The 12,038-nt window shown below is 46.4% G+C and overlaps 5 protein-coding genes across 5 annotated transcripts; 2 read left to right on the top strand and 3 right to left on the bottom strand.

Moving 5' to 3' along the window:
* Positions 1–584: 584 nt before the first annotated feature.
* Positions 585–977, top strand: FSST1_005103 (uncharacterized protein; the record flags this gene model as incomplete). The annotated part of the gene is made up of 1 exon (XM_083231345.1): positions 585–977. The coding sequence occupies one exon, from the start codon at positions 585–587 to the stop codon at positions 975–977; it is 393 nt and encodes a 130-aa protein (XP_083088533.1).
* Positions 978–1,179: 202 nt separating this feature from the next.
* On the bottom strand, positions 1,180–1,935 carry FSST1_005104 (uncharacterized protein; the record flags this gene model as incomplete). The annotated part of the gene is made up of 1 exon (XM_083231346.1): positions 1,180–1,935. One exon carries the CDS (start codon positions 1,933–1,935, stop codon positions 1,180–1,182), a length of 756 nt encoding a protein of 251 aa, XP_083088534.1.
* A 568-nt stretch (positions 1,936–2,503) lies between these two features.
* FSST1_005105 (Zn(II)2Cys6 transcription factor domain-containing protein) lies at positions 2,504–4,931 on the bottom strand (the record flags this gene model as incomplete). The annotated part of the gene is made up of 8 exons (XM_083231347.1): positions 2,504–2,866; positions 2,920–3,315; positions 3,365–3,658; positions 3,711–4,017; positions 4,070–4,211; positions 4,269–4,645; positions 4,699–4,776; positions 4,840–4,931. 8 exons carry the CDS (start codon positions 4,929–4,931, stop codon positions 2,504–2,506), a joined length of 2,049 nt encoding a protein of 682 aa, XP_083088535.1.
* Positions 4,932–5,595: 664 nt separating this feature from the next.
* On the top strand, positions 5,596–6,547 carry FSST1_005106 (uncharacterized protein; the record flags this gene model as incomplete). The annotated part of the gene is made up of 3 exons (XM_083231348.1): positions 5,596–5,652; positions 5,769–5,825; positions 6,068–6,547. The coding sequence occupies 3 exons, from the start codon at positions 5,596–5,598 to the stop codon at positions 6,545–6,547; spliced, it is 594 nt and encodes a 197-aa protein (XP_083088536.1).
* Positions 6,548–7,581: 1,034 nt separating this feature from the next.
* On the bottom strand, positions 7,582–9,407 carry FSST1_005107 (amino acid permease/ SLC12A domain-containing protein; the record flags this gene model as incomplete). The annotated part of the gene is made up of 2 exons (XM_083231349.1): positions 7,582–8,788; positions 8,923–9,407. 2 exons carry the CDS (start codon positions 9,405–9,407, stop codon positions 7,582–7,584), a joined length of 1,692 nt encoding a protein of 563 aa, XP_083088537.1.
* Between the last annotated feature and the right edge of the window lie 2,631 nt (positions 9,408–12,038).

Here is a 12,038-nt window from a genome sequence, read left to right on the forward strand (position 1 = left end):
ACCAACGTTCGCTAATTTAAGCTTAAATTCCCACAAGACCAGCAACCACTTAATGTGTGGCAGCATCAAATAATTCATGCAAAATTCCTCATGGTATCAGAGAAGCATCAGACGAAATTAGTAGGTCAGTTTATGTTGTTTAGACGACTTTAGATTATTTATTTTTATAACCTAATGCTTGCAACAATTGAACCAGCCTCGAATGAGTGACCTGACCGCCTCGTGATCATGACCAAGCGCTGAGCCAATGCAAAAATGCAGGGATTATTGATGGCTGTGCTTAAAATCAGGGACCAACATGGGGCGGTGCAAGAGGTCCATCAGGCCCTATCATAGGCTGCTAATGATCATCATAGCCCCTTCAGGCCCGGTTTTTAAGCAGGTACGCGTGGTCTAGGTATGACTGCCGAAAACGCGTTGTCAATCATTTAAATCCTCGACCTGCCCTGCAATTTGTTCTCGGTTTGATCTCAACTATCGCAACATACCTACCTATTACTCAACTATAGAAACGTCACAGTATCGCTACAATATTATTTAAAATACCTACTACACCTACCCATACACATACACTACCAATTCCAATGTGCCTATTTAACCTCTTCTCAAAACACGAAGAAAAGAATGACCTACCACCACCGAGACCCACAACTCTTGGTCGAAGAACACCAGAAGCCACATCCAGACTCCAAGGAAGCAAATTCTCTAGCGACGCCAGCAGAAGATCATCTTCAGACAACCACAAATACGGCCATGGCTCTGGCAATGGATCATTAGGCGTTGGCGGGCCACATGACGGACCACATGGTGGTATATATGGCGGAGTGAATGGAGGCATTTACTCGGGTGTCAGTGGAGGCCCCAACGGAGGGGTCAATGGCGGTGTTTACGGTGGCGTTTCGGGGACTTCGAGCGGTGGTGGACTTGCACCTGGTGGAATGGGAACGTCGCCTGGAGGCGGATATGGATATTTGTGATGGAATTAATATGATTAATGGGCTTACGTTTGGCGTTAAGAGTGGATAGAGGCGCTTGTTCATTGGTTCGGCTCATAGCTTTGCATTGCATTATCACAACAGTACTTCTTCACACTTTATACCAGTAATTGCAAATTGTTTCATAAACCCTCAGAAACTAACTATCTGCAAGGGCCGTTTCCTTTCTCAACAGGGCTGAAAGTTAGTCCGAATTGGATAAGGGACCATCCTTGTTGGTCTCGATATGGACTTCGACATGGCCCAATACGTCTGCTTTGCGGAGTATATCCTTCACAGCAGAAACAACAACATACCAGCATCTTTCGTCACAGTCATCATCCACCACGATGTAGACAGTCGGTGGGTTCATGATCAAATCTGGATCGCACCCGAATTTCCGGAAATCGAGGCAGGTGACGTGGTCTCGCGTTTCTTTCAAGGAGTGAAGACGTGCAGCAACATGGGGTTGGATGTCATTCCATTGTCGTGAGAGGGTCCAGTCCCTGACGCCATCACAATACACCGTGTTCACTAGCTCTGCCGAAGTGATCTCGACGTAAAAGGTGTAGGTGAATGTTTTGGTAATGTGTCGGACGTAGCCAGCTATTTCCTTGGCCGCTCGCCATCTCGTGTTGTGCTTCTCGTCCGGCCATTTGATCGCCAAGACGAGAGTTGGTCTTCCGGGCAGGGTCCCCTGGCTCGATCTGTTCTCAATCAAGATCTGCTCCTCGGAAAAGCCATAGGCGTCGACAGTCATTAGGTTGTAGCTCAAAAGAACCTCCATTGCTTTGCTCTTCAGCTGCGATGATATCAGGTGTGCATCTTCGGGCAGCTGATTGTGAAGTGGGCGACGTTCCAGAACGGGTATAAGACTTGGCCAGCCGATTCTTTTCCACCCCAACACGATATGCCCGGGTTGTTGATCGGGCCTCCCGATTCGAAGCGGAAGGTCTGCCATTCCTGAAATGTTGAATCAATATTGGCGAATGTGGAGTTTGGTTGATTAGGTCGAGGTGCGAGACCACCGTAGGCGAGAATCAAGGTGAAATAAATAGTAACTTGTATCAAAGTTTTCCGGTCAGTAACTTAATGTGGTGGCGATGTTTTGGTAGAGTTCGGTGCGCGTTCCCAGGTTTAGGGAAGAAATACCCCATGTTCATAAGACTTGCCCTTGTTTAGCTTTCTTATATGGTCCCTTGTTGCTGCCGATACGGCTTGACAGAAGCTTCCTTTGTTAGTCGTCGCTTCCTTTATCAGTCGTCGCTTCCTTGGTCAGTCGTCGCTTCCTTTATCAGTCGTCGCTTCTTTGGTTAGTCGTCGTTCCCTTAGTTAGTCACCGACGTTATGGAGTTCAAGCTGTATGTGTCACGTCTTGGTTGGTAAACCTAGTCTCGATAGAACCGTTGGTTTGGAGATTTGGAGATTTTGGTCTGCGCGTGGACAGATTAACATTTGTTGAAAACCTAGAGGAAATTGATAAGGCCTGGCCAAAGCTCAAGAGATCGTAAAAAAAGAAAACCCCATTTCTAAGTAATACTGTTCAAATCATTTAACACCATAAAGTCATTAGTATCCATCATCGGTTGATCCATCCCAAGATATCCCATGTCCAAAAGCGTATAGACATCGGGCATTCCCGTATCCATAGCCTTGAACCAGTCATCCGTAAACATTCCTGTATCAATAGTCTCTCGCATCTCCTGCAAATCTGGTGCACCCATCAACGAGTCAATCTGACACGCGAAGAAGCGAGCGAGATCAAAGTAGAGATGCGCTGCTGAAGTCGCGGGGAGGAGTTGCACGATCTGATCGAGCAAAGGAATAACGCCGACGACTTTCCCTGCGGCAGCAGAGTTCTCTTCAGGCGTGAGGGCGCCTCTTTTGATGGCCTGTTTGTAATAGTCAGCGACATGAATGAAATTTTGAGGATGTAAGGACGAACGCGTAGAACCTCGGTCATGACGTGGCAAATCATGAGATATTGATTGTTCTGAAAGCCAAGGGCAAGTTCAATAATCGTTTTATCCGAAGCTAGCAGGTCCAGAACACGACTTGCTACCTCGATCGACTTTCTCTCGATGTTTAGAAGAATTTCTGATGAAGAAGGGGAGAATTTATCATCTGCGGCAGTAATGTCTCGGAGGGCTTGGGCATTGAGGACTAGGATACTGTGGTCCATGTAAAATGCCAGAACAGGGAGCAATTTTCCCGACGGCGAATCATCTTGTATGCAACGGTCATTACGTAGGCGTGTCAAAGCGTCGTAGGACTCATTGTGCCATTCCACAATGGAGGACATGGTCGAATTTGCTTGTTTTCTTTTGTCTACTTGACTTAGCTATTCAAAGTTAGTTATGAAGTCGATGGGAGTGAAGAGGCTGGCTTACCAATAGTCTTCTGCTTTCAATAATTCCACTCAACATACGGTCCGTCGGTTCAGCCAACGGAGCCTTCCACCACTGTGATGCGGAACTGGGGATTTCTTTCCAATTGACAGAATGCAGCTTCCCATTCATGATGCCAAATCCTTTATCTGAGATAAGAGTCCGAAGCCACGTCCTTTCGTAGTTACGGATATATCTTCCTTTGTTTTCAGGTGACGAACTCTCGCATTCTGCGTTGGCATATTCTCTTATGACATCTGATTTGCTGATTCCCATTTCTCTAGCTAGTTGCATTGCCTGGATCGATTAGAATTTTAAACTTTCAAACAATCTAGACTTCTTTACTCACATAATTGAGGGATATAGATGAGGTATCGTCTACTTGTGTCGGGGAAACAGGTGTCCAGTATTGCATGTTGACGATGGCTTGTATAGTGGCAAGAGACTTTGCTGCAGCAGCGATGGACCACTTGACGTTTCCGCTGGCTAGATGTACTAGAACAGGGTATATGGCTCGATCGCGAGGGCGAGCTGACATGGCGCATCCAAGAGCGCAGATGACGGAGAATAACGTGAATGAATTCGCGTAGACATAGTCGACTGTGTGTAATGTGGCGTCGAGGAGGCCTACTAATGGGTTGCGAGTAGAGAAAAACCTAAAAATTGTCAGATTTTGATATGATGAGAGTGTAAAAGAGGCCGACTTGCAGTTGAAAGTATACAGTCGCATCACTATCGTCGATCAATCGAGAAGCAAGCGGATCACAAGTGGCCTTTTCCAACTTGAAAGGGCAGTCAACTGACTGAGCGGCTAAAACATCCCAATCTTTTTGTTGTGCTCTGTGTGATGCTTCTATATGTTAGAAGTATCCAAGGAAAGCTATGATGGATGCTTGTCTCAACTTACAGAAATAAGCACCAAGTCGTTCCTTTATAGGCGCCATGATGGCTTCCCTAACGCCAGGCTGCATTGGCATCTGAGATCGCAGTCTCTCGCACTGAATAGACGTGTTTGTCGCGATAGCAGTCGTGACAATACTAAGCGGTGAGATTAGGTCTTCAGGGTGGTCGTATCCGTCATCCTCAGGCGGTGAATTTGGTTGAGCAGGTTGAGACGTGGCGCGACTATCAGATGAAGACTGTGCTTGAGTCCACGGCGTTCCTCTGACGGAGACAGTCTTGTTTGGGCTTGGAAGACCTGTTCCAAGAAGAGCAGCAATTATTTCGTCTTTTGCACCGCTTTCTTCAATGCGTGAAAGGAGCTTCTCTACACTGTCAGGCTTGCTGTGATAGTAGTTAGAATAGCGTGCATGTTTAGACGACAGGGTTGGACTCACTTTGTACTTCCATGCTTTCGACCGCGATTAGATCGAGCAGGGTATTTGCAAGCGCGATCATGGGAAATACAGCGAGAACTGAAAAGAAATGTATCATTAGTTGTCGAGGTGGACCAGCACTGGTATCTACCAAACACTTACCAGGGGTCTTGACGGTCGCATTTTTGTCTAGAAGCGCGACAACTAAAGCATGCGACCTGATGCTGCTGGTTCTTCTCCACTGTAGCCTCCATGGTTCAGCCTGTAGCGTATTTGTTATGTCTCAATTGCGGCTCGGGGTCTTCAAGGGTCTCAGGAGGTTAAGTTAGTAGCCGAGTCTGGGGTCTTGTAGGAAGTCGCTGTTTTGATCTAGTCCCCGATGACTGTAACATCACGTGATACTTAAAAGCCATTTAACTTTTTGACAGGGGGTCTACTCAAAGTCTATCTGATTGGTCTGAAATTGACGCTGTAAGTATCAAGATGGAAAAATAGATAACTTGATACGTCTGATGCGAATAACTTTACACCATGAAACACACCCACGTATTAGCCATCATGTATATTACATACCAGAGGAGCTGGAGAAGTTCATGCATGGAAAAGCGTTAGAATTTGCCTGTAATAATAATTTTGAGGCAGCCCCTGCATCTACATCATGTCTGGCATCATCTTTTGTTTTATAGACTGCAGAACCAAAGCAACGCAGAAACAAGAAGAAAAAAGACGTAGCGGGCATAAGAAATAGCGTAGCATATATTATGCTATTAACTCTCAATCCGGATATCGTACATATCTTGCTATATGCTGCCACGAAAACTACCCAGGCTACTATATGAACTAAATACTTTTAGGAAGCTACAGTTCTATTAGTTTAGTAGTCAGGAGTTCCAGGGTTGGTTAACAAATCTTGGAGGGATGATTCACAGTACAGGCAAATTCGAAATCAGTCTCGATTCAGCCTTATTCTTAATGGTGATTCAGCAATGTAAAAACTTAGATTCAGCCTACTCACATAAAACTATGACAACTTACATACAAAAGAACAAAAGTCAGAAGCATAAACGCAAATAACATTGCTAACTTTACAGCCGGCAAATTCATCTGTACTCATTTCAGCGCCCGATTGCGTCGAGTCTGAATCTATTGTACGTACCTATGTCTGTCCTTTGTGTATCTCAGTGACGCCGAATCAGAGGCCGTACAATAAATCACCGCGTTTTAGGTTTTCATGCCACACTTTTCTTCTTTTCCTTTCTAATCTCCCCAGCCATTGCTCCAGGCAACAGGGTCATTTAGTTGATTTTATCACATTTGACCTCAGGTTTCTATTGTTAAATGGTCACCGTAATAACCACGGGCAAGTAATCAACAAGACGAATCTTATCAGCAACTTACCAACACATCCTTGCGTCATTCAGCAACCGCTTATGAGGATGCGAAGCTTGAGAATGGGAACGTCGAGGTGGCCTTGCAGTTTTACTGGATGCCCCGGACAAAGAGTCGATTCGGTCAACCATTTGAGATGGAGAGAGACTGGCAAGGCTTGATGAATGAGCTTCAGGCATCCCAAGACAAGAGTTATCCCCCTCCGTCCTCTTTCCAAGATGAGCCCATCACCAAGTCAGGCGAGCCGCTTCAATCAAGACATCTCATTCACGTCACCGTGCCAAAACAGGATGTCCAGTATCTCAAATCTGCCGTCAAGGTACACTGGGCTTGCAGCATGTTTACATCCTTGTGTGGTGCCTCTGGACGCCCTTATTTGCTGTCAGGCAAGGAATACAACGACCCGGCCATGCAATTGTATCAGGACCAAGGCAGACAGAGTAAGGAAGGCGACAGATCGTCGACTGTTGAGTTCGCGTAGTTGGTCTCTCTTCCTGGCGTATTTACAAATGATACTTGGAGCCAAATATTCTGGCTGATTGGTCTTGATTTCACTTGGTTGTTGTGTTTATCGGCATTGCAATGTCAGTATTTGGTACCATGATAGTTAGTTTGTCAAGCTGTTTTGCTTTCATTGATGATATCTACTTCTTTAAGAATTTATGTCCTGTCTTAGCAGATGAGTGACAGATTTTCCTCTCATATGTGCCAACGTAAACAAAAGGTAGCCACTGCACTCTTTCGTCTTCTTCATAGATGGACTGTATGCTTTCCTTGTAATCAATTCTCTGAGCTTCTTAAAGACCACCTGTTGACTGTCGGTAGTCCGCTTCGCGGGCCCTCTTCCGTGATATCGCCGAGATCTAATAAGTCAACTTTCCTACTACCAACTAGCCAAGAGACTTAATCATAAGATCATTCTAGTAGAATTGAGTCTAGCGAGTTTTAGTTTACTCTGCATGACCCAAGAAGTCAAGCTGAATGTTCTGCGTCGGTCCGGTTCTACGAAAACCCATTTCTCGGCGGCCAGTGCCGAGCGGAGGTGGCTTCTCGGGCCGTCAAACTCCACTTGAGCCGTTCGGTACCTGACGAGGAACTTCTTATCCAGTCAAGCCAATCTGACAGGGAGGCTGTCTTGCAAAGTTTAGTATACTGAAGAAAAGTTTCGAGGATAATGGTCTTCACAGTAATAGTAACATGTAAATGTTTCAGCATAATACGTTATGTTCATTTCTTCTTTTAATGGTATATACGACTTAATACATGTCAATGCAATACAATCACTCCTTTCTGGAATGACGATGTGGGGTATCTTGTTCAATGACGGCCTGCACAAAGCAGGCGAAGCGCCGTGATGTTGCTATGCCGATGGCATCGAGGTGGTGATGGACGATTGGCCAAGACTTACTCCTCACAGTCACGATGATCCGCCAGCTGACTCGCTCCTCATTAACTTTCTCAGCTCATTGCGACCGTTTGTTCTTTTCGCCAGTTCTTTCAGATGACTCAATTCACTCAGACTTGCGCCTCAGCTGCGCTCTTGTTCTTGTTCTTTTTCTTCTTGATACCAACAAGACCGATGATTTCCTCCCAGAAACCAGTGGGAGGGTCAACGATCATGGCACGCTCCTCATAAGCGTCAATTGCAGGGCGCTCCCACACGAGATCGCACTCCTCGGGCTTGACAACCTTGGTACGGTGGATGAGCTTCCATCCGAGGTAGGAAAAGGGGGCGATGATCTGCATAGTGTAGTTGGAGAAGAAGTTCTTGGCGTCGAAGGGGGCCAGAGAGGTGTAGCCATAAGTATAGCAGACGATGGTGTGGAGGACGAGGGCGATCCAAGCACAGTAAGGCTGGAAGTAACCGAAGTAAGGCATCTTCTTACGGTCGATACCCTGGGCCTTACAAGCGCGGTAGTAGAAGATGAAGGTGATGTTCATGGTAATGTAGTCCACAATACCTCCACCAGTGATGAGGGCGAGAAGGATGGTCAGAGCCTCGGCGGAGCTGCTGTCAAGCTGAAGAAAGGCAAGCAGGGGGAAGACCATGGTGACGGCGAAACAGTAAATAGGAATACCGTTCTTGGTGGTCTTGCGAAGGAAGCGAGGGGCACGTCCCTCGAGGGCCAAACTATACAGAGATCGGGTCGCACAGTAGGTATAGGTGTTACCGGCCGAGAAAATGGTGGTGAAAAGCAGGGCATTCACGAGATGGGGCAATCCCTCAATACCAAGGTTGGCCATGGCAATGACCCAGGGAGAAGCAGCAGCGGTGCCGTGGCCGGAGCCATCACCCAGGTGAACGCCGACAAGAGTGGGATCCGTGTGGCTAAGAACGACACCGCAGGTCAGAGCAGCACCGATGAAGAAGAGACCGAATCGGAAGTAGCAAGTCTTAAAGGCAGTCTTGATATATCGGCTAGGGTGTTTAGACTCGGCGGCAACCATGGAGATGTAATCGGGACCGACGACGAAAAAGGCGGCAGAAGCCAGGGCACCCATGAAGCCCTCGAGGCGGCCGAGATCACCCTCGGATCGGAATGTAGCGAATGCATCATGCACGTTGGACCAGTAGCGGAAGCCATAAGCGTCACCCTGAGGGTTACCCCCGACCATAGTCACAAAGGTAAACATGAAGAGGATGAAGATGAGCAGGACCTTGCCAAGGGCCAGCCAGAATTCAGCTTCACCAAAGACACCAACAGCGAGAAGATTCAGCACACTAGAAGAGGAGACGAGTTTAGCATACGTTTCACAACACAATGGACAAGGGAGAGAGAGGATAAAAGTGAACTATGGAGCCCCATCCATGAATGCACATCAGGATACGACTCGCAGTTCGAGAAAAAGCCTTACCCGTAAGCAATGATGACAGCGATGATGAAGCCAGCGGTTGGACCAGCTTGCGTAACATTATCACTCCAGAATGAGACAACCAGGTTCAGAGCGACAATTTCGAAGGGGATCAGAAGGGCCTCGTAGAGGAAGAAGTTCCAGCCAACCATGAAGCCGAGAGCGTCATCGACCCAGTGGCCAGCGAGACGGATGAAACCACCAGAGACAGGCATATAAGTGTTCATTTCAGCGATAGAGTTGTTGGTAAGACCAAGGACCATGGCGTAGAGAGCTGTGCAGACGAGGAGACTTCCGGGGCCACCTTTGGCCAAACCGGCACCGATACCGATGAAGAGACCGGTACCAACAGTACCTCCGATAGAGAGGAGCTGCACCTGTCGGTTGTTGAGTCGGCGATGAAGACCATCGGTGTTGTCGCCATCGTTTCCAGAGTCATCAACGGGGCTTTCGGCCCTCTTGGAGACCTTTTCAGAGTCGGAAGACATGATTTCGGCCGTGGAAGGTGTTGGTGTTAGTTGAAGCTCAGATCAAGAACCATGTACTACCCTCAGATGTAGATCTGGGGTTGAAGAACATGTGGAGAAAGAAGAAGAAAGAAGAGAGGGATACTAAAAGAAAGGAAGAAGAAAGAGAAGAAAGAGGATCAAGTGAGAGCGAAAGCAAAGGGTTTTATCGACGATCCAACAGGCTCAGAGGCAAGACTGACTCTCGCTCCGCAGAGTCGAGTAGAGACATGGTTCTTTCCTGGTGGAGTACTGAGAGGAGAGGACCAGTGGGTCAACATCGATTGAGGATGTTTCTGGCCAGAATTTGTAGTGAAGCATCGCGTCATTATGGGTCGTGTAAGAGTAGTTGGAGGGAGAGTGTGGATATGGTTGATATTGAACGAGCCTGGCGAGGTGGAGGCGACATGTTCTTTTCTCCACCATCAAACACTCAACTCGTCCGACCACGATGATACTCCATCAAACAAGCACTTTTGAACGAGTCCGTTCACGAAATGCATGTTTGACCCTAATAATGATAAGCTTGTCTTTGGATGATCTTTGAAGACATAAGTATGTACTTTGGAAGATGCGATTCATACAATGTCGTTTCTTCAACCGTCGATCGGAGATTTTTGCAAATTAGGTAATTGCTAGTCCAGAAGATATGCAAAGCAACAAGTCAGGACATCTGACGTCACAGGATCAGTCTCTTCCTCTTTTTCAGCTGTCAATATGGTCACGTGTACACCCTCAGAGCATTTTTCTAGCCTTTCCACGTGACTCAAAATGCGTCGCAAACCGAGCGAGTGGACCCTCCGCCTTCAGGCCTCAGAGTTTTCAAGCAACTTCAATACGTGATTTGCCAAAGGGATCGTTTGTGGATACAAGGCAAAAGACATGGTGCGGCTTGGACCAAACGGGGTTTCCGCTACTCTTTCGATAGGAGGTCTCTATCCGTACCTTGAGCCGGACTAACAAGCAAGGGTATTGCATGGATCCGATCCTTTGGAGGAAGAGTTTAATGGATCATCAACGAACTGTGTCTTTCATTTACATAATGAATTGACTACTTGAACAAATGCAGTAATAGCCAGCCGCCAATACATTTTTCCAAAGCCCATGCTTATATTCAGTAATAAAGGGTTTATTGAAACAATACGCTTTCATCTCATGAAAATAAAAAGAATGTTAGATATAATAATAAAGACTTCTCTATTCTTGAATGCCATGGCTTGTCGTTAAAAATGCCCAGAGTTTAGCTTGCGGCTCAACGGCAGAGTAACGCCAAGTTTTCCATGGCATTTTCCTCTTTAGTCCAGACTCATCAACACTGCCACCGCCTTTCCTACGAAGTATCCGATACAGGAGTCGAATCATGGCCAACTCGTAACCCGGATCAGGTAATTGTAATCACCCTCATTCTCTCCAATGGTGCGCTTATTGGCGGCGATAGAAACAACACTTGACGACGCGCTGTAAGCGCCAAGAAGTTAACTGAACATGGAATTGCGTTATTTACGTCTTCGTATTCTTAGTTGAAGCTCCACCGAGACAAGAGCGTCGGCTAAGCTAACCATGGATAAGAGTTTCGTTCGGTCAAGATCCATCATGTATCTAGTGTCGACATTTATACAAGATTCATCTGTACATTTTTTATCATGCATAAAATAAACATGTAATTAAGCTTATATGCCAAGACCTTTTTCTGGTTCTCGTAAAGTAATCGACAGCATTGGCTTTCCCACATGAAGAAAAGTCATCGTGGATATTTCGCCTATCTATTCGGCAGAAACAAATCCAGGGTCCAGTGGGCGAACGAAGCGTCCAAGCTGGTCCGGGGTTGGTCGGACCCTGGAGTCTATGAAACTCGACTCAACAACATTCTCAAAACCTCCAACGAGTTCTGTTAAGTGTTCTAGATGCGACGCAGTTGCCGACGATATATCTGAGGTTATGCATTATGTTACCAGCACTGAATCGAGACTATGCGTACTTACAGAGCAGGCTATCCATGGCAGTTTGATTTGACGTCCGACTGATCAACATCAAGGCTCGCTCATTGGAACCTTCTGTCTCAACTGCAGAGACAGGGAAATCATCACAAGGTAAAGGCTTCACATACGTCATTGGGATTGAGTCAGGTAGCATTAACAATAAACAGATCCAGGGCAATTGAACTGGTCAAAAATATAACCAAGCCAAAAGATACTAAGTTGCAATCTTAGCCTACAACGTTTTAGCCGCCTCGCTGGCCTTGTAATAGAAAGAACTTGATTAGCTTCACCAACATTATGTCCAACGGTCAATTTTTCTGATACCCTAAGGCTAGGTCCTGTGATTACCAACATCCTATAGAGTAAGATGATGTTCAAGCTATGCCAGAGAACGTCGGTTTTGAGAAGTACGCAACCACTGGCGTGTGAAGAAAAAAAGAAGGAGGTCGGTAGTGGCCGTACAGTATTCTGTTTGGCACTTACATGCATAGATTGGAATCATTGGTAGCTCCCTGCTACAACGCTCCTACATCATCGTGAAACATTTAACGAGTTCAGAGGTATCACCCCCAGTCCCAAAACCCCAAACTAATTGCAACATAACATACTGGAGAAAAAAGAACGACGGATAATT

This window comes from Fusarium sambucinum, chromosome I (assembly GCF_050947815.1).
Source record: "Fusarium sambucinum isolate potato_lamoka chromosome I, whole genome shotgun sequence".
NCBI classification, from domain to species: Eukaryota; Fungi; Ascomycota; class Sordariomycetes; order Hypocreales; family Nectriaceae; genus Fusarium; species Fusarium sambucinum.